Genomic DNA, 26,992 nt, shown 5'->3' with positions numbered 1-26,992 from the left:
AGGGTGAACATTTTTGTCAGCAATAAAGATAAAGAGGGAAATAGATCTGAAGGGTGTGTAGCTAGGCAGGCTGATGATGTCAGTCGGCGTGATATGGAAGATTTTGCATGCTGTTATTGTTGTACATCAGGATCTTATTTCTGTTTGGGTATCTAAACACTGATGATAATGTTGTTATCAATCAGGTGGCCAAGGCTGACTTCAACAACGACGTGTTCCTTAACACATTTGGCGTCTGCGTCGACACCAACATGGTAGAACTGAGGGGACGCGTTTTGAACCCTCCAAAACTACAGTTTGGAGGAAGGGTAGGACGAGCCACACCCACCCCCCCTACCAAGTCAATTCGAGGGCATGTGCACATATAAACAAACACATACATGAACGCGCATACATACACATGCATGCATCTTTGTTGATGATTTAATACCGTTCATGCTGGATAATTAGGTCTTGAGATACAAATTGCCAGATTTTCTTCGGTGAAAGTTGTGTGGCATGTGTTTTGAGTGTCGATTTGAATTGACATCAAATAGATTTTGTTTGTCAGTAAAAAAGAAAAAGACTTTGGTTTAATGGCAACAACAATTTTGGCTACTTCTAACTTAAGATTATCCAGCAGGGAGTGTAAAAGGTCAATTGTTCATTTTTTTTTACAACAGTATAAAAGGTTTTAAACACAATGTTCACATACTTTTGCTGACTAAAATTGTTGTTCAATAAAATGAAGAATATAAAATTAGATTGTTTCCCAGTCATGCACTGTGCATTTGATCTCAACCTCACCAAAGTGTTTTACGATCAGCATTCATGCATCCTGACTCTCTCTTCCCCTCCATCTTATTAAAGTGGATACTCGCTGTACCACTCCCCCCCAACCCCCCTCCCTCCCACCTTTCCACATTCCCCAATTTAATGATAAGTAAGGTCTGAATTAAATTGACATTCATGTATTTGCTCAACCTCCAGTGAGCAATATACCAACTTTGTCACGCCCCCTTTACAATACAGTATATCTAGGATTCACTGCTATACCTCTTTCTTTCTGTCCTCTATTGTTAGTTCTGTTTATGGTGAAGAGTGAAAGCATATTTTTCATTGCTGTTATAGTAATTGATATACTTTTCTCTTTCTGTCCTCTATTGTTAGTTCTGTATTTATGATGAAAAATGAAAGCATTTTTTTCATTGCTGTTAATAGTAATTGATTTCTTTATTCTAGCATCTATCATCTGGTATCTTTTTTAAAACAATTCATTAAAGGGCAATAACTTTTCTCTATCATCATCCCTTCCCCCCCTGCTCAATCAACTCTTTCAACAATGAAAGATAGATGTAGTAATAGGCAGCTTTGTCAATATCTTTTTGTAAAGTTTAAAAAAAAATTTTTTTTTCCTTGGACACAAAATTGGATAATGCATTTTGCATGCTAAATGCCCCCTGCAAGTAAACCTATTCCTCATAACTTTTCTTCATTTTATCTCTCAACAGACTTATAAGCGAGGAGGACACAGATCATACATAGAAGATGAATTTATTTTTGTATTTGTATATAATCTCACCTTTTGATCAACAGTTGTTTTGTTTTTTTAAATAGAAGTGCCGTCACCACCATCACAAGGAAAACGTTGAACAAGAGCCAGGTTAAAGAATCTCGGAAGTCCCTTGCCATGGTAGCTGCTGGCAGTGACTCGGAATTAAACATTTTAAAAAAATTTTCAAATATTAGTTATAAAGTATTTTTTCTACTCTTTTTTTTTTCTTCCCATCCCTATGCCATTTTTATCGGATGATGTCGTCACTCCCTCTTCTCATACCATACTCCACACCCTTGACCATCCATGGCCATTCCCTTGTAAACCCCCTATCCCCATCCCCTTATTGTACTACTTGGATTATCATACCGGATGATATAACAGATTCGTAAGGCCAATTTCAATGCAGATCCGTACCTTCAAACTTTTGGCATAAGTATTCACACTCAAATGATGGATGTCCAAGGGAGAGTCCTCAACGCACCCAAACTGCAATATGGAGGAAGGGTAAGCTAGAAGAACTAATGATGATGATGTAAAATGTATCGATTTGGGATTTGATGTCATATTATTGTATTGTCATCTTTAAAAGATTTTTTTATATAGCGCAATATCCACCAGATGTGCTCAAAGTACTTTACAAAGGGTCCCTGACTGTATCGACGCATAACATGTAGAACGAGACACGACGCCTGTTAGGCGATATTACATTTTTTTCCGGACAGAGATAACGCTATTAACGGCCAGATACTCATTTTACACCCGAGTACGGTGAGAGAATGTGAGTAAAGAGCCTTTTCCAAGGGCTCAACTATGCGCTGAGCGAAGCTCGAACCCATGACCTTCCAATCCGAAAGCGGGTATCATACTAGACCACATAGTCATCTTTGGCTCTGGTATATACTATTGTCTCATCTTGAGCAAAGTCAAGTGTTGTGTCACAATGATTGCAAAACTCTGGCCCTGGCTGCCAGGTCTCTTTGGTTCCGACACTTTTCCAAACATAACTCCATTCACCCAGATGGGAAATGGTTATGGGCAGTGATGGATACTGATATAGTGCCATTAAAAAAATATATGTGCCTGTCTTTCTTTCACTGTGTGAAATGAACATGTGGTTTGGTATAACGGGATAGGGAATGAGATTAGCGGAAGAGTAGTATCCCTTGATTGGAAGTCACGATCGGAAAAGTTATTAGAGAGAACATCGTGTTGGTTGTGCGGCATGAGACACTTCACCGAAAGCGAGGTAGAGAAAGACGCATGCGCAAAACCATTTTGACGTTCTCTCTGTAAGGTGACGTCCAATCAAGGGACGCTACTCTTCCGCTAATCTCATTCTCTATAGGAGAAAGAGATAAAGCGGGGTGAAGGGCATTGAGCCTGGTGAGATTGACACTTCGCTATATTCATTTGTGATAGTCCATTCCATTTTATTTTGTTTTGTAATGCTTTCCGTAGATAATCTATTATTATTTCAATTACAAACCTGTGTGAACCATTAAACGATTCAAATGTTATCTTTTTTTATGTCTAAATCTCATTACACTTTCTGTTAATTTGGAATTCTGATGAATTTTGATGGAGCGATTGGACTTGAAAAGTTAGAAATTAATTGTCATTATTTATTTTAAAACAAATCTTACTCTTACAAGATTTTCCTTCCAAAACGTTCTTAAAAAGTAATTTTTTAAAGAAGTAATATGTAGTTATGTTTTATAACAATGAATTAATATTTGATTGAGACTAGTTTGAATGTCACAGCTTGTGCATGTGGAATGAAAACATTATGTATTGAAGACCATGTTTCTGTCTCGACCCCTGACACCCTGCCTTTCATCTTGCTCTTACAATGCCGATATATGCATCGTGTAATGATATCCGTGGATAAAATGTAACTAGAAATCAAACAAAATTTAATCTAATCCATTATCACATCGTTATTTATTTTTCATTATTTTTAACTTTTTCAATCCTAGAGATTTTTGCTACTTTTCAAAATTGGAAAAAAATGTATTAAAAATGAGCATGTGCATAGATATTTTTATTCATCTCTATTAACATGTGAAAACTAAAAACATTAGCTTTGATACTACTACTACACTAAAATTTGTCTCAGAATAATGTAATAATGAGGCATGGGGTAAAAGTAACCGGGGTAAACTATGGATATGGTCGGTATTAGGGTCGAGTGAATTAAAATAAAGTTTTTTGGGTCCCTCCCTGTTCCCTTTCCACGTAGAGGTGGTATTAGCAGTAGTTCCACCAGATCTGCTTTTTATATAGATTTAATTGGTAGGGGGGGGGGGGGGGGGGGGCAGCTAGTGGTGAAGGCATTGCTATTGCACTTTGACCAGGTTCAAGATTATTAACCCTCCAAGTTGCTCACCTTAGACAACATGAGTGGTTTCTGTTGATATCAGGCGTTAGTTTGATGGATAATCTATATTATTCCTTCATGGAGGGGGGGGGTTAGGCTATGATGATATATAAACATGTCCAAATATTTTTTTCTCTCTCTTTAAATTAGTATAATCAGACTTAACAAAAAGAAGACAATGGTTGTCAAATTTGAATTTCCCCTCCGCCCTCCCCAGATTCAGATATTTTGAACAAAAAAAGTTTATAGACAAAAATTGGTGAAAATAGTATTATTTGTACAAGAATCAAGAATATCTACCCACTATTTAAAAATATTTTCACAAGATAAGGATGTTTGACCAAATTTAACTACACTGCATCAATGTTAAATCATTTTTAAGTAGTATTTTGTAGATTTAAGAGGGAATGCTTGCATTTTGGTCGGTAGATGTAGGAGCAGACGTGAACTATCACTTTTTGTCTCCAATTACTGAACTACAATCCATCTATAATCAAATGTATTAACTTGTGGATAAAGAAAGTGTTTTGTCCAAGTACTTTGATCCATGATTTATATAGAGCAATATCCACTAAACGTGCTTAAAGCACTTTATAAGGGATTAAAGCCAAGAGTGATGGGATGAGACATGACACCTCCTGTAAGGCAATGTTACAATTTTCTTTGTGAGAAAATGCTGTTAACGGCCAGGTACTCATTTTACAAGATCTTTTTTTAATTAAAAAATTTATTGCTTTATATATGATAAATGCAAGCAGATCAGTTTAGACAATATAAAATCAATATTACGTTGGTCTCCCTTGTGATAAAAATTAAATGTCACTGACCATATTTTCCCTCCCGATTATTTTTCTCTTTCTCATTTCCTCTCTTTATTTTTCTGCCTCTCCTCTTCCTTTTCATCTTCTCATTCTTTTTTTCCTTCTCTTCATCCTTTATTTTATCTTTTATGACTTGTTTGTGAATCATAGGATCTACTAACCTTTTGTATTTTTATTTTTTTTTGTAAATTTTTACAATACTAATATTATTTTTCCTCTTGCATCATTTTAGAGTAGTTTGTTTGGCTTGATCAATAACAGTGACTTTGACGTAGTAGTAGTAATCGTAGTTGCTATTCTAAATTAAACAATTCAATAAATGATAATAAAGAAAGCTTCTCCATCTCATGCCCTTTTTCACTCTCCTTCTTCCCTTGTTGCTCAGACCAAGGCTCAAGCCATTCCTAATCAAGGTGTATGGGACATGAGAGGCAAACAGTTCTACATCGGCATAGAGATCCGTGTCTGGGCAATTGCCTGCTTTGCCCCACAGAGAACTGTTCGAGAGGATTCTCTCAGGTAAATGGGTAATGTGCTCTCTCGCTCCATATGTGTGATATGACCGGTCGTCTCTTTATAGTATTTTATTGAAAGAGTGAGGGGGGGGGGGGGGGGGGGGTGGGGTGAAGTGTGGAATTTTAAAAGACAAAATGATTAGAATTAAATAGAATTTTTTTTTTTTTCTGTTAAGAAACTTATTAATTTTCCTCAAGAGCAGCTTACGGTTACTTAACTTTTACTTAGGGATGTTGTCTTTGTATATTTGGTTCCAAAAACCGGTCTCTAGTAAGTTGTTTAATTTATATGACAATTTAAATATTGGCCATGTGATGTGATGATGTTTTCTATCTCTATGGCTATAAGAAGGGCATTGTTGCCTTTTTGTTAAAGAACCGATATTGCTTTATGGTTTTGATTGAAAGGATTAATTACAAACAAACCTCTCTGGTTCACCTGGATTCAATTCCAGTTTGAGGTGGTAGGTCGAAGGTCGCACGTTTACAAGTGAAGTGAGGTTTGTGGGAGTAAGATATAAAATTGTGAATGACAATGATTAATTTATATATTTTAAATAGGTAGATAGTTGGATGGTGGACGGTTTGTGGGTATGTGTGTGTGTGTTTGTAGGAAAGAGAGAGAGATATATAGCAAGAGAGAGAGTGAAAGAGAGACAGGGAGACAGTGTGTGGAGAGAGAGAGAGAGAGAGAGAGAGAGAGAGAGAGAGAGAGAGAGAGAGAGAAATTTTAATGGATTGACGTTATTATGCGCCTAGAGCTTTATTGTATAGAGGATTGGGCGCAGTATAAAGAAATTTCATTATTATTTTATTTATTTATTTATTTTTTAATTATTATTATTAGTATTATTATTAGTATTAGTAATTATTATTATTAATTATTATTATTATATTATTGTTATTGTTATTGTTATTATTATTATTATTATTATTATTATTATTACACTTTCATTTATGATTAAAGGGATTAAAGTACCCAAATTAGAGTTTGATGAAAATCATGATCTAACTTTGGTATGTTTCATCATGCAGAGGTTTCACCCAGCAGCTTCAGAGAATATCCAATGATGCCGGTATGCCCATAACTGGCCAGCCTTGTTTCTGCAAGTATGCCACAGGGGCAGACCAAGTGGAGCCCATGTTTCGGTATCTGAAGAACACTTACTCCGGGCTGCAACTCATTGTGGTGGTGCTTCCTGGAAAAACACCTGTATATGGTATATACAAAAATAGGATTTCTTTCTTTCTTTGGGAATGTGATAAGGAGTGTGGTTTTAGACCTAAAAGATGGAGGAGAGAAGGGGGGTATGAGGTGGCAAACAAAAAAAAATAATTAAAAAGAAAGAGAATTTAAGGAAAAGTAATGGATTTCTCGATTTCAATTTTAGTACTGATTCATCAGAGAAGCATTCACACCACTGTTATCAGCTTTATAGATTCAGTAATTTGGAATCTCCATCGCCATCACATTCTGCTGTATATTCTGTATTAACTCACTTAACCCTAACACCGACTAAATCCGTATTTTACCCTGGTTACTTTTACCCCATTTCTATTACATTATTCAGAGACAAATTATAGGCATAGTTTCAGAACTAATGTTTTTAGTTTTTGCATGTTAATGGTAGTTGAATAAAACTCACTATGTACAAGCTCATTTTTAATACATTTTTTCCAATTTTGAAAAGTAGCAAAAAATCTCTAGGATTGAGCGGGTTAAATTAGAATGAAAGCTCAGAAATATGGAAGAGAAAATCACATTGCAGTGTAATTTTAATTCACAGCGGAAGTAAAACGTGTGGGAGACATCTGCTTCGGTCTTGCCACCCAGTGTGTTCAGTCCAAGAATGTTTGCAAGACAACTCCCCAGACCCTGTCCAACCTCTGCCTTAAGATCAACGTCAAGCTTGGGGGAGTCAACAGTATACTCTTACCCAGCATAAGGTCAGTCGGATATACATATACGTTTTAAATTATCTCCTCCTCTTTTTCCTCCTTGTCCTCCTCTTCCTCCTCCCCCTCCTTTTCCTCCTCTTCCTCCTCCTCCTCTTCCTCCTCTTAACCTTTATATACAATTGAGAAAAACGATCATAATAAATTTCACAGAAAAATGTTTGGAATAGCAGTTCTATTCAAAAGAAATGCAAAGAGTTTCATTATTCTGAATATTCAAAAATGAAAAATTTAGTAAAGAGAATATGGCTATTGAGTGAAATATTCATGACAGTAATTCATTTTCCAAGGAAATGTGGCTTATCAAGTTTTATGCACAGCTCATTGAATTGATCGAATTAGATCGTTATACACATTCACTAAAGGAATCATCGAGTCTGTACTGTATTTATTTGTTTTATTATTTCTTTCTTTTATTTTTGTTTGTTTGTTTATTTACATATGTGCTTTTGGAAATGCCTTGCAAGATTTTAGTGGGTTTTTGCACTGGGTTTTAGATAGATATTAGCCACACACACAGGCCTGAATCACGTTGTAATTATTGCTCTCATGATGAAATTGGTAAGATTGTGACAATGGACGAAAGTAAAACTATTGTCACTTGAAAAGACTTAGAGACATTTCTAAAACTGAATAAAGCTGTTGACAAATGGGGGAAATCTGAGGGAATGTTCACATATTATGTATATTTTAAATTTTCACTCTTTTTTTGTCTGTGTTCCTTTTTTTCCCTATTTTTTAATGAATGTTTATTTATGTATTCATTTTTTTTAAAAATTTCCCCAGACCTAGTGTATTCCGTGAGCCAATCATTTTCCTTTGTGTTCCTTTTTTTCCCTACATTCTAATGAATATTTAATTGTTTTCATTTATTTATTTTTTTTGATTTCTCCAGACCTAGTGTATTCCGTGAGCCAATCATTTTCCTTGGTGCTGATGTGACCCACCCACCAGCTGGGGACACTCTCAAACCTTCCATTGCTGCCGTAAGATATTGATAGTGTATTTATTAAATCATTCTGAATTGCAGGACTACCAACTATTCTGTTTTGATAACCCAAGACTTCCCCTTTATATTTTGATTGGAAGGTCATTGTGTTGTTTTAAATCTGTCTGGTACATTGTTTTTTCTCTCACCCCCCCCCCCCCCATCATTAAATGATGTTGACACAAGTAATTTGCAGACCTGTCGACCCCTATGAAAAGAACTAGAAAAATTCAACTTAGACATTTGAACAATCTACATAATTGGAACCAAACATTCATGATTATTGAAAAAAAGTATATTTCTAAATTCTCAATTCAAGAGGTTGTGAGTTCTTTTCTTTTCTTTTTTTTTTTTTTATATAGTGGATATTAAGTAATTTAAAGGAATTTTAGAAATATTTCCATGTTTCTCAAATTGAAATATTGACATATATTTTTTTTTTTAAGCTAGACCAGCACCAGAAGAATAGAAGGAGAGAGAAGAGAAGTTGTAGACAAAGTGTCACATGCTTGTGACATGGGTTTCAAATGTCTTCCTCGTATTCTCTTTCCCTGTAAAATTCTACGGTTAAATAATATTTTCAAAAAATTCCCTTCCAGGTCGTGGGTAGCATGGACGGCCACCCTAGTCGCTATTCCGCCACTGTCCGTGTACAGGAACATCGCCAAGAGATAATCCGTGACCTTTCCACCATGGTGAGGGAGCTGCTTATCCAGTTCTACCGGACCACCCGATTCAAACCCACTCGCATCATCTTCTATCGCGATGGTGTCAGCGAGGGTCAGTTCCAGACAGTGAGTTGGTTTGGGTTTTTTTTTTTAGATTGTGGTTTGATTTGACAATACTTTCGTTTCTTTTTATCCCCTACTCTATTACCATTACAAAATTTCAGGACTACCATCTCCTGTTTTGACAAACCAAACCAAGACTCTCCCTTTATATTTTGATTGGAAGGCCATTGTGTTGTTTTAAATCCGGTACTTTGTTGTTTTTTTCTCTCATCCCCTCCCTATCATTAAGTCATTAGCATTACAGAATTGCAGGACTACCAACCCCTGTTTTAACAAACCAAGACTCTCCCTTTATATTTTGGTTGGAAGGCCATTGTGTTGTTTTAAATCTGGTACATTGTTGTTTTTTCTCTCACCCCCCTCCTCCCCCCCTCCCTATGGTTATAAGTCATTTCCATTACAGAATTGCTGGACTACCATCTCCTGTTTGACAAACCAAACCAAGACTCTCCCTTTATATTTTGATTGGAAGGTCATTGTGTTGTTTTAAATCTGGTACATTGTTGTTTTTTTCTCATCCCATCCCTCCCCCCATATCAATGTGAACTACTTTATATTTTAAAAGCAATGATAACCTCCATATATAAGAGTGAAGTTTTACATTTGGATCCTTTTTTTTTTTTTTTTGTATGTGAACATGAGGGAATTTTTCTCTGGCTGACACGAACCACTTTGGATTGCTGTAAGAACAGTCCAGTATGTTTTATTTTGCATAAAATTTTCCCTCTTATTCATTCTGTTCTCGAGGACATTTACCTTGGATTCACAATACATGCCCGTTTGTCTGCTCTCTGATGCTATCTTGATTAACTCTCACCAAATTGCTGACCCCTTGCATTATCTATGTGTCCAAGGTGTTGTGTTATGAACTGCGTGCTGTGAGAGAGGCTTGCATGAAGTTGGAGGTGGACTACCAGCCAGGTATCACATTCATCGTCGTCCAGAAGAGACATCACACCCGACTCTTCTGTGCCGATCGCAGAGATCAGACGGGCCGCAGTGGAAACATTCCAGCAGGGACCACGGTGGACCAGGGTATCACCCATCCCACCGAGTTTGACTTCTATCTTTGCTCTCATGCTGGAATCCAGGTTTGGCTTTGAATTTTAAAATTAGTATTTTTTGGTTTCTTTCTATTTAAAAAGAAATGTTTTTGTCATATAAAATCATATTTGTTATTATTATTTGTCTATTGACATTAAAAAAAAGAAATTGTCTAATTGTCTAAAAATAATAATAATGATAATGATAATAATAATAATGATAATGATAATAATAATAATAATAATAATAATAATAAAGAAGAAGAAGAAGAACTACTACTACTACTACTACTACTTATTGTCTAATGATCTACAACATTTTATCATGAATATGAAATCATGGCAAACAATAAAAGTGAAAAAGGAACGTAATTTAATCTGCATTAAGATCATGAGAAAATCATCCCAATTTTGTGAAATTTATGATTTATCTTTTTGAATGGTTGAGGTTGGTTTGCAAATCTTCCTTCTACTACGACCTTTATGACCTTAAAAGTGTTGCAAGCTCTATTAATTCAAATTAAATGCAAAAACCAAAATTCTTAAATCTTTCCAGGGAACCAGCAGACCATCTCACTACCACGTCCTGTGGGATGACAACCGCTTCAATGCCGATGAATTGCAGATCCTCACCTATCAGTTGTGCCACACTTACGTGCGTTGCACGCGTTCTGTCTCCATCCCCGCCCCGGCGTACTATGCTCACCTTGTGGCCTTTAGGGCCCGCTACCATTTGGTTGAGAAGGAACACGACAGGTGGGTGCCTAGGAAAGGGGTAGCTAGGGGGTTCTGATGAATGAAATGAGCAAAATCATGTCTCTGTCTTGAAGTGTGTCCGTCAATGAACTGAAAATCTCGTCAATTCCGTGTTTGGCGTCTGGATGAGCCTGATAAAGACAAATTGAGTTGAAGAACAAAATGATTAGAAATGATTCTCTCTTTTTTTTTTTAAATTTTAGAAATTACTCATTTACTATCTTTAATAAAGTATTGATTGAATTTAACTCGAATGTTAGATTGTAGTCTTGGAATTCAATTTGTTGCTGTCAGGTTCACCCAGACATAGACAATTATTAAATTTTATTTTTTTAAAAGAGTAGCTAAATTTATTTATTTATTTATTTTTTGGAAAAGAAAGATGATCATATGAGTGAATGGAAATTAAATGAGCATATTTATTTGTTTGATATATAAGGTTTAAAAAAAAAAAAAAATAAAACCTGGATGCTTTGGCTGTGAATGAAGTTAGTAGGATGCGTTAATGTCTTGAAGTGTAAAGTATTTTGAAAAATGTGAGAGTCGCATACAAAAGAACATTAAAATGGATAAGATTATTTTATTTTATCACTTAATAGGAGAAAAAGCATTCTGTATTTGAGACAGATAAATATTAAATGATACAAATAAGATAAGAGGAAAATTAAGACAATAGAGCGTTGTAGAGAAAGTAGAAACTGATAGGGTTTCATTCCTTTAACATTGGAGAGTGTGATTTTCATTTTCTGATGTGGAATCTTCAGTTTATACCTGAAGATACACCTACTGTGATATTTTTTAAGTTTGAATTAAGCAACATTTAGCTTTTCAGCTCACGTCCATCAATATTTTTGAAAGAGATGCAATTTGTAAATCATTTTGTGTTAATCTCAACACGATGGATCTTACTTTTTTACTTATTCATATCCTTATTTGAGGGGGATTCTCTTTTATTTTAATTTTGTTTTTTCTCTTCTCGTTCTTGTTTGGTGGCGTTGAGATGTCATGTTTTTATTTTGAATTTAAAGTCACTTGCTTTAGTTATTATATTCAACAGACCTGCCAATGAAACAAATTTAATCTGAATCTATTTAAGATTTTTTTTTTGGGGATCAAATTGTGTCAGAATTTAAGCTTTGATAACCACCTTAAAATTATTTGGAATAATGTAATGGGGGAAAAAAAAAAAAGAAAAAAAGATTATTTGTGAAATGCTTGGATGTAATATCTATGTCTTAGGTTTTTTTATAAATATTTTTTTTTCAAATGCCTTAATGATAATGACTGTTTTATGGCAGATCTGTTTGTGGTGGTGTTTTCATTAATTGTGTCTTTATGTTTTTTGTTTTTTTTTAATTTTTATTTTCTAATGCATGACTAACCCAGATATATTAGTTGATAACAGAATTTACCCTTTTCCCTATTTTCTTATTTTAATAGCTTTATAATTAAATGTTATTTAAAATTTAATTTTGAATGTCATTGTATAAATATAGTCCGGGTTTGAGACTTGGTTAGACCCCTCTACTCATGGTGTTTTTCCCAATATTTCTGTTTGGGCAATAAAGTAAACAATACAAGAAAGTATAAAATGAAAAAGGGCAAATTAGCTCTGAGATTAATCATGCAAGAAGTAACTATGTTTCGGTAGCAAAGCATGGTGTATCGATTCATATTTGATATATTACAAGTCAGTAATGGATTAAGTCTTAATCAAGAATTTTCAGGCAGCAATTTTGTGAAATTGGAATGTTGATAATGATTGCAATAGCTTAAGATAATTAGTTTAATTAGTTTATTCAAGGACTTTGTTATTTGAGATGTTTAATTGTACTTTCTTTTTTTTTTTGGTGTGATTTACTAACATTTCCCTTTGTAATTTTGTAGTTTTATTATATTTCTTTCAATTAATTAACCTATTTCTTTCAAATTAACCTATTTTAACTCTCTCTCTCTCTCTCTCTCTCTCTCTCTCTCTCTCTCTCTCTCTCTCTCTCTCTCTCTCTCTTTCTCTCTCTCTCTCTCTGTCTCTCTCTTTCTCTTCTCCTTTCTGTCTCTCTCTCTCTCTGTCTCTCTCTCTCTCTCTGTCTCTCTTTCTCTCTCTCTCTCTTCTCTCTCTCTCTCTCTCTTTCCTCTCTTCTCTCTCTCTCTCTCTCTTCTCTCTCTATCTCTCTATCTCTCTCTCTCTCTCTCTCTCTCTTTCTCTCTCTCTCTCTCTCTCTCCATTCATTTGAACATGAGAGGGTTAAATATTCTTCATTACATTTATTTTTTTCAAATACAGAGAGTTTGGCATCTGCTTTCGTTTCCGGATGCGAAAAAAAAAAAAAAAAACATATTTAAGGAGTGGTTTTTCAAAATGTATTATGTCTTTTGCTCCTCGGGTTTTTACCAGTCCAACTGGACCATCTGTAATTGCGATTTAGTGGAGGCATCGCTTCAAAAGAACAAAGAAAATAAGATTGATTTTAAAGATTAAACCCAGATTTGATTTTTGTCTGGTTTTAAATGAATTTGAAGACGATAATTAGAATTAAGATGAAATTAATCATCTTTCAAACAAGTGGTTTTAAAAAATAAAGCAAAACAGGGAAGGAAGTGCAATCATCTTTCTGGGTTGTTTTGGGGTTTAAAAAAAAAAAATTTTGTTATATAGATTTTCTTTCCATGATCGTAATGGAGCACTAAACTTGTTTAAGGTAATAATTGAAACATTTATTAAAGTACCTGCAAAGTGATATCAAATCCATTTTCTAATCATATAAAAAAAATTAATAGACTGAGACGCTATAGGGGATAATATTGTAATCATTGATATCTCAACAAAATTGAAATGAAGAAAATCATTTCTTTACGAGTTTTGGAAGTCCACTCCTTAAAATCTGGTATAGCCGAATGTATCAGATATTAAGACCTAAAGCAGATGACAATATGCTTTGTCAATGCTCGAAGTCAAATAATGCCCAAAATACATTATTTGTCATCAAATTTTCTGAGCTCTTCTGAAGTAGCATTTTTTTTTTATCAAACTCTCATCAAGGAACAGAATTGAGTTGTCAGACTGTCTCTACTAACTGCATTATTTTATCATAGCATCATCTTCTCTCTAAAATTACACTGAAAGATCAGGGAAAAGGGGCTGCCTTAAACCAAATCGACTAAATCTCCAAAGTCAGTTAGTCTCTATATGAGTAAAAATCCGTATCATTTTAATCTAACGACTGTTATATGAAGTGAAAATTAAATATAAGATAGCATCCTCTCCTCCCCTTCCTCCTCCTCCAAATGATGATATTTAAAGAAAATATCTTTAAAAATAATGAACTGAAAACGTTCTTCAATTTTAATAACATTGACTCGCTCTCCCTCTTCAATTCAATCTCCATCCTAATTTTTTTTTTAATTTTTAAAGCTTCCATAGTGGGCCCTGATATGACCTTAATGTGTTGCAAGCGCCGTAAAATCCTTAAAAACAAAAACAAACTTCTTTTTTTATAATGAATTTATTTTTGATGATATTAACCCCTTTCACTATCCATGATGTAAACATAAATGTGTATATTGTTATATTTTTATTTTTATTCTTTTGCTATTTCTTGTGCTGTGTTGTTGTTTGTAGTTCTGGTCGAAGGTATGATACACTATCACGGTTTGCTGTCAATGTCTTTCCCTCCTACACTTTCCTTTCCTTATCTTTTATTTTTTATTTTTTTTAAAGTTGTGTATGCCCCGTTAAGTTATGTACCATTATAGGATCACCTGCCCCCCTTCCCCTCCCCCCCTCTCTCTCTCTCTCTCTCTCTCTCTCTCTCTCTCTCTCTCTCTCTTTCTTTTCTCTTCTCTCTCTCTCCCCCCCCCTCCCCTCCCTCTCTCTCTCTCTCTCTTTCTCCTACCCCATCCCCCCCCCCCCTTTTTTTTTTTTACCCCATCCTCTCCTATCATCTTTTTTTTTTTTTTTTTTTAATATTAAAAACCATCTCCAGTTTTCACCCTTTCATGAAACATTTTTTTATACAATTCGTTTTTTCTACACCCAACGACATTGCAGCCAAATATTATTTTTTTTAAAAAACCTCTTTCAGTCTTGCTTTTGTATGTACTACACCCTTTTGTTATGAAAAAGCAATGTTGTCAACCATAATCAATGCGTAAATTTAACAAAATAAATTTTTCTCTTTTTTTCTTCATACTCATGCGGAAAATTAGATGCATTTGATGTTCTCGGGATAGATATTTCTAAAGAATGTTTAAAAGTATGGTTAATGCAGTGATTTTTAACTTTAAAATTCTGCTATGGAATTATTAAATTTTCGGATTTAATATTAAATTTTCAATTTAAAAAATGATTATGTACATTTTCAGTTTGAATATTCGTTGTTTTTTAAAAATAAAAGATAAAATTTTCAGATTGAACATTAAATTTTAAAAGATAAAAGAATAAATTTTAGATTGAATTTTACATAAATAATAATACAGTAAAAGAAATAAGAAAAATCCAATCCAAAGACTAATCTGATTCCAGATGCGTAAAAAGCAACAGGAGCATTTTGTGTCGGATGACGTGTGTGTTTTACTTGTTGTGGCCATTTTCTGCATTTATGTGCATTTATTTTTTTCCGATCAATCATCTTGTTTATTTGTTTCTTTTTGTTCCATTTATTTATTTATTTTGCTACACCACATAAATTACAACCAAAGCACTGATGACGTATTTATATGTAGTTTTGTAACCAAAGCACTAAAACTCAATGTCGAAAGCTTACCACTAACACCAATTCAAACCCCTCACTCAATGTTGTTGCTGTTTTTTTTGTTTTTTTTTTTAATTTATTATGCGAAGTATTATTCCCCTCATTTTCTTTGCATGTTAATGGCTTTGATTTTTAAAAATAACTAAATATGCCATTTTGGTCCCAACCCTTTAATAACTTGTTTGAATAATACGTTTTATTTCTATACGATAAAAACGTAACATTGCTTTATTTCTATACGATAAAAACCTATACAGCAAAGATTTGCCAAAATGTGACTCACCACATCAACTTGGTATTATATTGGGATGAGACGGATGCCAAAAGGTTAACAAAAAAGTTAAAATGAGTAAATAGATGAAAATTGTGGGTTTATACATTTTATGAGACTGTAATCATTCTCCTTATTTAAACAAATAAACTTAGTCCAAGTTACATAGTATTGACTATAAAGTCTAGTTTAGCATCATTATTCCAACATAATACTGTTGTGAATCAGTTGGTAACAAATGATATATTAACTCTCTCGACTTTAACATGATTTCACAATGAACAATTCATATGAACAGATAGACATTTTTACATTAAAATAAAAAAGAAAGAATTAATGGTTAATTTTGTTTGTCTTCTGTTTAACTAATATTAATGAAGAATATGAGTCATCTTTGCCATATTTAATCCCCCATGTGTTTTTGTTTTATAAAAAATGCCATTGTCTTGCCTAGGTATCAATAGATCCTATCCAGAATTATAGGTGAGATAGAGAAGCAGGGCTGCCAAGTGCCCCTCGTCTTGTGGGACTGTCCCGCTGTGCTGTCACACAACGCCTCATGTCCTGCATTTCAGCCCAGTTTGTTGATAGTTATTAGTATTAGGAGAGTATGATTCTGATGTCATCCTCAATGGTCAATCTATAAACATTTTATGTGTGTCTGATTAGTCCCTTCAAAGTGTATGTAGTTGATGTCAGATAATATTATATTTTAGGGAGGTCAACGATCGAGATATTTTAAACTACGTACATCCAATTCGTTGTATTGTCGTGTACTCTCGGGCTACTGTTCCTATTTAATTTTGGCAGTGAATATTTATGTGTGTGTGTGTGTGTGTGTGTGTGTGCACCTGTTATTCCGTCCCTCATTCTGCTCCAAAATGTCCCTCAATTTGACTTTATGCACTTGGCAGCCCTGAGAGAGAGAGAGAGAGAGAGAGAGAGAGAGAGAGAGAGAGAGAGAGAGAGAGAGAGAGAGAGAGAGAGAGAGAGAGAGAGAGAGAGAGAGGTTAGGTTTTTAAATTAAATTAAATTTTTTTTTCTAAATTAAAACCAAAAAAAATTCTTCTCTTAAGCCTGTTTCACATAAATAATGATTTGGATAATCCATTACATCTTACCTCCTCTTTAGTCTTATCTTTTGTAACATGCTATGATTGGACCTTGATTTATGTCAATATAACACCTGTTCTGTCCCATTTTTTAAAGGTGCTATGGTACTTTTTTTATCTTTTAAATTTTTTTACACGGTAAGAATTTTTCATAAACAGGAAAGAAATAAAGATTCAATCAATTGGATAAAAGATTTTTTTTAAAAGAAAAAAAAAAGGAGCAAAAAGAAAATAGCTCTTCAGTTTCTTATTTGTGATAAGATGGTCATATTTAAGCAGAAAGAAACTTATCTCTATTTCAACAACGGTTTCATTGGATCCAAGCTTGTTGAATTTGAGTTCAATTTATAGAAATATTATAGAAATATATTATGAATAGTAAAGTTAAACTGTGTTGTTTTTGTTAGTGTTGACTCTTGTCGTTTATATGTCATTGTTATTTTATATGTTGTTGTCATGGTTAGGGAAACCAACCCCCACGCCTACCTGTGTTTTATATTATGGTGAATGTTTCATCATTTTTGTCTGCACCAAACCACCATAACAGACACTCCTTTTTACTGTTACTACTAGCACTACCACAATTTCTACTGTTACTACTACCAGCAGTACTACTACTACTACTACTACTACTACTACTACTACTACTACTACTACGACTACTACTACGACTACTACTACGACTACTACTACGACTACTACTACGACTACTACTACTACTACTACGACAACTACTACTACTACGACAACTACTACTATGACTACTACTACTACTACGACTACGACTACTACTACTACTACTACTACTACTACTACTACTACTACTACTACTACACCTAGTTCTCTACTATTCACAACATCACACAAACATCCAAAACGTGTATGAATGCTCAATGTTTCTATTTTTAGTCACACGACACTTCTTAAATCTCTTACATACTTCTGCTGCTTCTACTGTTTCTTTTGGTGTTGATTGGTCTCGAAGAAAATCTCCACTGGCTTGGAAATAAAGAGGGAATGTGTCGAGTTTAATTGATAAATTTAAATTAATCTTACTATAGATTAGGTCGAGGTTATCGATTATGAAAAAAAAAAAAAGGAGGGGGGGGTGGTGGTGGTGGTTAGAGTTAAATCGTCAATTTAAAGTCATTTAATATTCAGAGGATGCTTGACAACTTGTACTAATTATTATTATTATTATTATTGTAATGATAATATAATAGTTGCAAGAATAATGATGATAATACTACGATTTATAATAATTTTTAAAAAGCAGCTATAGAAATGACATGCTTTAATATTGTCTAGAAGTAAAGGGAAACAAAATAAGACCCAATACCCCGGTGTTGAAAGGGTTTTGAAATGAGGGATGATAGTTAAAGAGGTAAAAGTGTGCATAATAGAGATGGGGAAAAAAATCATATGATCGATCTCCTCTTGCTCACTCTTGTCCTGCTGTACAAACTCTGTTCCACTTCCTCTATTTCTCTCACATACAGCAGAATCTCTTATTATTAGGATATTCAAATTGGAAAACATCTCTATTGATTCAGTTGTATTATAGGTGAATTATATTCAGAAATGGAAAAAGGAAATTTGTTAAGACTAACTCTCGAGTTCAACATGAATGAAAATTTGAACAAATTTTGTTTGATTGCCCATTCATGCAAACGTGAGAGTTGAATGAAATAGTTGAGAATTATCGTTGTTAAAGTGGGTTTTTTTTCTTTTCTCCTCACAATTCACGAAATGAAAAGAAACAGATGATCAGTGAATTTCGGTAGTGAAAAATTTGAACTCTCCAAACTCACTAAATAATAACATTGATTACGTTGATTGATTAAAAAAATTTTTTAATTTTTTTAGATTTATTTATTTTAACCTTTTTTTTTTGTTTTGGATTTTTGATTGCCTCGTGATTGTTAGTTGTCAGATATATAATCGACTTAAAAAACAGAATTCTCTTGCTTTTGTTGGTTGTTATAATTTTATTTATCGTTAGAATTTGGAATTTAACTTTGTCAAAGCATTTCTATATTGCTCGGCTTATAATCATCATCATGAGATTCGGCTGCATGCGACAAGCTTTTGATCTTTGATCTTGTCTGTTCTCACTCTACACCTGGAAAACTGCTAGGGGCTTTGTTGCGTCTTGTGCTTAAATGTTTTTTGGGGTTTTTTTTCCCCAACCTCTCTATCTCTCCCCTCTATTTATTTATTTGTTTATTTTAGTTATTTATCTATTTCACTATTTATTTTTTAAAAATTTATTTTAAATATTTATCTTTTTTTTTAAATTTTTTTTTATGGTTTTCTTTCTTTTCTTTTCTGTTTTTTTTTTTTTTTTTTTCAATGAAGACTTTTACTCTCCTGCATTTGGGGCTTTAGCGCAAAGTTAGATTTCTATGCAACAAATTTGCTTTTAAGTGATACTCTCTCCCTACCTATTTTGACAATTAATTAAGCTTTGATATTTCAAATCAAAACCGTATGTTTCAATTTCATATTTCAAAAGTAGAAGAGACCCAAGAGACGTCTTTTCTTTACTGATTCAGTTGTTTTATTGTACAGATTTTTTTTTCTCAAGCCAAATTCTAATTTCACTCCCCTCCCCAAATTTTTATTTTTCAAACCAAATATTTAGAGGAAAATGTTGAAAATATTTTTGTTTTGTAACTAATATAACCAAATTGAATCTTAATATGTTAATTCTGAGTTGAGTTAAAGTAACAATTCATAGAAACGGGGTGAGGAATTTTGCATGGTGATTTTCTTCTTGAAATTCTATTTTTTAAAAAGAAAAGTAATAATGACGTTAATAATAATAATGATAATATTAACAAGCAGTTATATTGCGCTTAATCCATTGATAGGCTCTAAGCACTGCTGTTATTGATGAGATAAAAAAAAAGAGAAAAACTCTATTTCTAAAATAATGCTTTTTTGTCCAAACAACCTTTGAAGGATTTACTTCTAAAATGAATGACTAGTGATTTCTCTTGTTTTCATCTTTTCTTTTTTATTTTCTAAAAAAAAATTTTATTACTGTGAAATCTTTCACATATAAAACAGTGTTATTCTTAAGGCTAATTAAGGAAAATATTGTTTTAATAAAAAGTTGTTTTTTTTTTTTTTTTTTAAAAGAAATTATTTTCTGATTCGACACCATTTGGTACTCTTAGTATTACAAATAGTGAAAAATCAGAAAACATATGTTGCACATCATCTGTTTATTTTACAATATACTTTTCTTTCTTCTTCATTTTCTCAATTATCAATTACATTTTTTTACTTTCATCAAGTTAAATTTCGTAAGCTGGAGAACAATATCATGTTATTATGCTTTAGAAATCTATCATAATATGGGATTAATAGAATTCAGGAGTTAGTGTTTTCATTATTTTTTTTTTTTCAATTCATTTATTCCCCATCCTTTTTCTTTTTTTTATTTCACTGTCTCTAAATTTCTCTTCTTTGTTTTCCTATTTCTTTTCCGTGTGTTTATATGTTTGTTCGTTAATTGTTTGGAATGAAAGCTTTTTGTGGTAGGGTGGGGGTTTTTTACGGCCCCACCCTTCTTCTAACGACTCTCACATGTTAGTGATGAAATGTTTTCCAGTGGCGAAGGTAGCCGGCACTCTGACAACAGTGAGGACCGCAATCCGTTGTGCCTGGCAAGGGCTGTAACTGTCCATCCAGATACCTGTCGTGTCATGTATTTTGCCTAAATCTGCCTGGATGTGTTCGGTGCGTGGATTGGAAGACGACTTCACTTCGGCCTAATGGACCACAGAGAATACTGGAGATGAAATGGGGGGGAAATGTTAGATGACGACGGCTAATTCAGCTACACCACCGCCACCACCATCATCAACAACAAATCGAGCAGCAACAAGAGGTTTTCTGCAAAACAGTTTGTCTATTCTTCCTTGTATTAAAATAATTATTACTGGTTTTTTTTTGGTTTGTTTTGTTGTTGTTATTTTCTGTCTTTGAATTTCTTTTTCTTTTTTCTATCTTTTGTTTTTTTTTTAAATTGAGACATACACATTATGTAAATAATATCATGACTGGCGTTCAACACACAAAGATAAATGTTTAATTATGTTTTCTTTTTTTTTATATGCTCGAAGGAAATTGTGTCTGTTTTCATATTTTATTTTTTAAAAGATTGATGGATTGCTTGCTTGATTGATTGAATTAATTTTTTTTTTGGTTTTTTTTTTTGGACAATTTTTATGACATTGATTCAAAATATTATACATCGTGACAGTGGAAAGTTTTAGAATCAATGATAAAAGAAACATTAACATGAGTAGGGGAATTTTCCACAAGACAAAGTTTGTCACAGTTCTCAGTTCAGAGCTGCCATTCTGACATTTTTAAAAATAATTTAATGACTGTTTTAATGTCTTGTGATGCTTCTGACATTAAAAAAAAATTTCAATTAAAAAAAATTATTTTCGGCTCAAAGGTTTTTCCCTATCTTCTTTCTTTTTTTTTTTTTACTTTCTATTAGAGTCCACTCCTGTTTTAATGAAATTTGAATTAGTTTTGGGGATTTATCAAGTTGAGACCTCTATTTTCCCCATAACTTCATGCTCTATGATTCCTACCCGTATTGAAAAGATCAACATCTGATCTGATGAATCAACAATTTAAATAAATCCTGCCCATGTTTTCAACAATTCATGTCCCAACTCCACAGTTTTATGAAGTTTGATAATGATAATGTGTCGATTATAATGATAATGTGTCGATTGACATTGAGATAGAAGAAAGAGAAAAAAAAACAAATATGTATAGATAATATGATCTGATCTCCAGTGTTCTGCTGGCGTTTGTCAGTTACTGTCTGGTTGTTTTTTTGTTTAGTTTCTCTTACTGTATTTATGTATTTGATTTATTTATATTTGTTTTTAAATTTGTTTCTATTTTATTTATTTTTTAAGAGATGGAATGAAATTAATGAAAATCAGCGTAAATTATATTATGCCGTAGTGTTCAATGACTAAAAATTGCAAATTATAAGAGACGTTGCTTGCTGCCAATGTGGTTTTTGGGGTCGGTTTTGGCCATGAAGCTTTTACCGTAATTGTCATTAGCCTATGATGAAACTCAGCTAGTCAAAATGTCACAAACCCTGGTCTGTATTGAGGATTTGATACGTGAATAAACTTTATGGCGGCAGACATTAAAAAACAAACAAACAAAAAAAAGGGGGAGGGGGGGGGGGGGGTGGCTTTTGGCAAGTGTGTCAAAATAGTAGTGGCAAGTTGTCTTCTTTCTATTTTTTATTTATTTTTGTTGCTGGGATAGGGGGGGGGGGGGGTATGTTTCTGTATATTGTTCATAGTACATTATAAAGTGGCATAATTCGTTTCATAGAAATTCAAGGTATGCAAAAAAAATGCAAAGAATGTACTATGTTATAAATGTAAATTTATGCACATTATATTGACTTTCGCGGGTGGTTGGATGGGAGCATCACCCTTGAATCGTATACCTATGATGTTCGCATGGGTGTACGATCCGATAGTGATGTCGTTTCTTCTTCTCTTTACTAGCCTATCCTGCTTCTTTGGTTTGTGATTGTATTTTTGACAGGGGATATTTTTTTTCCTGTAAATCCTCTGCCTGTTTGTTCTTGGTTATTTATAATTTAGCTTATGTCTTTAGGTTATGATTTTGATTGACATTTGTACTATTTTTGTTAGATTGCTTGTTTTTTTGTTTCAGCGGTCTCTCATATAACCTCAATTGTGTTGGAAGAGACCTAAAGCAACAAACAAACAAAAAATATTGACTTTCTTTTTGGGAGGTCTTTTTTAGAGGCTAACCACTCAAAATTTTCATTTCTTCATCCATTTATTTATTTATATTCTTTTAGAGTCGATGACATATGACTCAACAAATGGTTAGACAAACTCATTATCAACATGGTTTCAACACAACTGACCAATTTACTAAGAACATTTTTTGAGAACTTCTAATTCCTGGCTCCAACTGCTGAGAGTTAGTAGCTAGATGAGCTTCTTTAATGCAACTGCAACAAAATTTGTTGAAAAGGAATTTATGACATCAGAGCACAAATTTATGTCTTTAAAACGTTCTGTTCTGGTCTGACAGTAAATAGGCAGCTAATTTCATTTGGTTATGAATTTTTATTCTTTATTTATTATTAAAATTTTTAAAAATAAATATACTGCATCATCACAACCTTCAGTAAAGAGCAAACAACAATAATCTCAAATGTCACAAATTTTTAATTTTTGTTCTGTATAATTCTGTCGTTTTTTGTTTTTTTTTCTTCCCCTTTTGTTTTTTCATGTTTGTTAAATTGATAATGACTTAATCGTACATTGAACCTTAAGCTGTAGATTGTACACACATTTAATTGTTTATCATCTCATTGCGGGGAAGAAAAAAAAATGTTATACCATTGTTTCTCAACTTTCTGTTTCTGTCTCGCCTCGCTTTATTTTCCTCGTCACGTTCAAAATAATGCCATAATTTGTCTATCATAGTCATTATGAAGCTGGATAGTCTCCGAATCTTATCTGACATGTTAAACGATGGTGGTCAAAGGTCAAGGTTACCTGGATAATTTCATGTAAGGGTTAGTGTGTCAGCATGCAATTTGTGTGTGTGTTTGTGTGTGTGTGTGTGCGTGTTTATTATGTTATTTTTTTTGGTGAATGTGGATAGCATTTTTCTAATCAATTGCGCAGTGCATGCTCTAAAAATAGGTAAACCTCGTTTAATAATTGAAATTGCCATAACCGTTTAATGTTATGTATTTTTTTTGTTTTGGGTTTACTTTTGTTTTGGTGAATTTTCGATCTGTTAGTCATCTATTCAACCACAGCTAATACCATATCATTATATTCACCATTATCACCACCGTTAATTGTGTCCATTACCATTGTTTGATATGCAATTTGTTGAGGAAGTCGCCTCCTCCCCATGCCCCCAACCCCCCTTCCACTCCATAATACACACATATGGGCAGTACCACGCTATTATAACAAGAAACCATTTCATTTATCACGTTTGTCACAACCTCTATGCCACAATGTTAGTCGAGGATTCATGAGTTTTAAATAGCCACGTCAAAATCTCATTTTGATACAAGTAGTAGGTGAATGTAATCTGCTCTAGTTTTTGTTATGTTTGTCCCTGACATTTTGTGTTTTGTGTTGGTAGGTATAGGATTGCTCTTTTTTTCTTTTTCTTTTTTTTTTAAATCTTTTTTTTTGTCTTAAGTGTCAATCTTATTTATTTTGAACGGGATATCTGTATAAATAAATGGTGTAATGTAAACAATTCAAAAAGATTTTTTTTTCCTTGACAAAATTTTGATGGAATGATGAACATGTATTCTTCAGTCTTTTAAAAAAAAAAATACTTGTTGGTTTAAGATTGATTGGTCTAGCCCATCAAATATTATGCTGTATGTATCGTTGGTATACACTAAATAAAGCCAAGAACACGCACACTCACTCACACACAATATTGTACTGTGAATCTGGTCAGTGAATATTTATATACAGTGTTTTATTGATTCTGTAATGGCCTGGATGATTGTAACATCGACATTTTTGTTATCCTAACAAACACAACATTTTTAATCTACTTTTCTCTCAACCTTATTTTTTATTATTTTTTTTTTTTAATTTTGAGGCTAATTTTGTCTCCATGCTTTGATTTTTTTTTTTTTTTTTTTTTTTTAATTGGTGTAGTTAAATTTATTTTGATGTTGATGTGTTTGTTATTTTGTTGTTGCTATTATCATCATTACCATTCTCTTTATTTTTAAAAATGTTATTATTTAATCTACCAGTGTATTAAAGTGACATCTAGAAGTACTGATATTCATATTTAATTTCTCTATTTCTATCTCTCTCTTATCATAGTTAGGCCTTAACTTATTATTTGCAAATAATTATATTGTTTATCGTTCCTCGGTCTACAGACTCAATATTATAGCTATGTAGGTACGGCCAAGTCGTTCTTTGAATTTTAATTCTTGTTGATAAATTAATTGATTGTAGAACAACAATTATCAAGGGTATCTTTTTATCTATGTTAAGCCAATCCAAAATGAGTACTTCATCGGTGGTCCTTTATATAATAATATATAATCATACAGTCATAACTGTAACTTTCTTTCAAGTTACATCATTGTCTGTTCGAAGAATGAACAATAGAAAAAGTTATGGTGTATGGTAGACATGAATAATGAGAGCCTTGCATAAAACTGATTCAGAAGCTGTAAGGCCCAAAAGCTGAAAATACACCTCTGCACCTGGTTATTTATAATAGACTTTTTGTCACGTTTAATGTTGACCCAGTTACCCAATCAAATCTGAATGAATAGATGGCCTGTAGAATAAGCGACCACATGAAAATCAGAAGCATGTCCTCTTGCTTGGATTGAGTTGAATGCGCAGTCAAATAGTCCATCAGGATCTGTGTACTTCAGACATATTCATTTTGTTTCATATCCACGACCAATGAATGGCCCCTTTCTCACCACCACGACCACCCAACACGTATCGTCCAACCTTTGATGTAAATTTAATTGATTTTATTTATGTTGTAAAAAATGTATATTGATTTTAAGAATTAATCAGATCAACTAATGTGAAGCCACAAAATCCTTAAAGAAATGTAATAATTTGTTGTGATCATTGTATTTTAACAGGCGTAAGATAATGTCAATGAAATATAAAGAGCAAATATACAATTCGACAAATCATTTTTTTTTAAAATCGAACAAGAGCAGGAAATCAGATTGTTTTGCAATTTTATTCATATTCCCTTTCAAGTATTTTTGAAGATTATCATTATTTAACAATATCGATATCAAAGTGTGTATTCATTTGAGTTAACCTTTTTTTTCTTCGCATATCAAACATTGGTGGATGGAATTTTATTTTGATCTTATCTATTTTTGTGTATCATTCCTGTTCATACTGTTATCACAATACTTAATTTATTACGGACAACATTATCAAATTGAAATCGGACAAACGATTATTCTTTTCATGTTTTTTTTTTTTTTAATTATTGTGTGCTCTTATGTCGGTGAATTTTTATTGGCAGGTGAATAGATTAATTTGTAATATGTAAACCTGGACCATTTGGTTGGGGGGAGGGGGTGGGGGATAAAATTTCAGATTATGAAAATTATCATTTAACATTTAAATGCAATAAAAGGAAACATTTCTTATAAATGATCATTCTATTTGTGTTTTCTTGTAATTATAAACATCATTATCATGATATACATTGTGTCCTTTTCCCCGATTTCAAAAACTTATTATTCTAAAACCGTTATAGATATTCATTCACATCTGGTTTTCACCATGTTTTAGGGAAAAGCCATACATTTATGCCCATTTGCCATAGACCTATTACTTTGTACAATTCACCAAAATCAACATGAACTTAAAAGACCTCATTCTGACCTCCCATAGTGGGCAGGGGGGTACATACTGTCTTCTATCCCCTTATAACTGTTTTCCAACATGCTTTCTGTCTTTGTCTTGGAATGAGATTACTTGGTTTTATCCTGGCCCTGGCCGGAGTCCTAGCTCGGAGGGAAACAGTCAAATGCATAGTTAATGTTTTGGGAGATGATGTTTTTTTCATTGTAAATCATCTCTCTGTTATGTATTATTATAAGGAATTGGTATTTTCAATGTATAATGTAAGCATTTGAGTGTATTCCTCTTTGTTGGATTTTGTGCTTGTGTCTGGATGAGACTTATAGGTGATCTCAAACTAAGTACATTGGTGGTATGCTCTTGGAATCTACATCTGATCCCTTTTTGTTCCTAGTTCCCCTACGTCTTACTTTTTCTTGGGTGCTTTAATTGTAATTCTATAACTTTTTACTATCCCATTTTCTTCCTTTTTACTGGCGCTGATATAACCTAACTGTGTTGGAAGCGCCGTAAAACCCTTAAAACAATAAAACAAACAAAAAGACCTCATTTTTCTCTCCTTCCATTTCGGAATATCAACAGTGCGATAGGAATGGCTTGGTCGACAGAAGTGTGTGTGATC

General features: G+C 33.2%; 1 protein-coding gene across 7 annotated transcripts in view; it reads left to right on the top strand.

Moving 5' to 3' along the window:
• LOC144956245 (protein argonaute-2-like) overlaps positions 1-26,157 on the top strand; it is a 58,751-nt gene extending 32,594 nt beyond the window's left edge. For 5 of the 7 annotated variants that reach the window (XM_078886676.1, XM_078886673.1, XM_078886677.1 and 2 more), the window contains 9 exons: positions 1,919-2,041; positions 5,121-5,254; positions 6,286-6,470; positions 7,038-7,197; positions 8,102-8,192; positions 8,794-8,988; positions 9,840-10,076; positions 10,585-10,784; positions 20,520-26,157. In XM_078886676.1, coding sequence (XP_078742802.1) covers positions 1,919-2,041; positions 5,121-5,254; positions 6,286-6,470; positions 7,038-7,197; positions 8,102-8,192; positions 8,794-8,988; positions 9,840-10,076; positions 10,585-10,784; positions 20,520-20,646 — 1,452 coding nt within the window. In that variant the 3' untranslated portion in view covers positions 20,647-26,157. The remainder of the gene's footprint in view (positions 1-1,918; positions 2,042-5,120; positions 5,255-6,285; positions 6,471-7,037; positions 7,198-8,101; positions 8,193-8,793; positions 8,989-9,839; positions 10,077-10,584; positions 10,785-20,519) is intronic. The other 2 variants (XM_078886671.1, XM_078886674.1) reach the window with 1 other exon arrangement.
• The last annotated feature ends 835 nt before the right edge of the window (positions 26,158-26,992 follow it).

The sequence above is a fragment of the Berghia stephanieae genome, chromosome 11, assembly GCF_034508935.2.
Source record: "Berghia stephanieae isolate SIO BIC M18660-M18661 chromosome 11, UCSD_Bste_1.3, whole genome shotgun sequence".
NCBI classification, from domain to species: Eukaryota; Metazoa; Mollusca; class Gastropoda; order Nudibranchia; family Aeolidiidae; genus Berghia; species Berghia stephanieae.
This window is presented reverse-complemented; position numbering and strand designations above follow the sequence as displayed.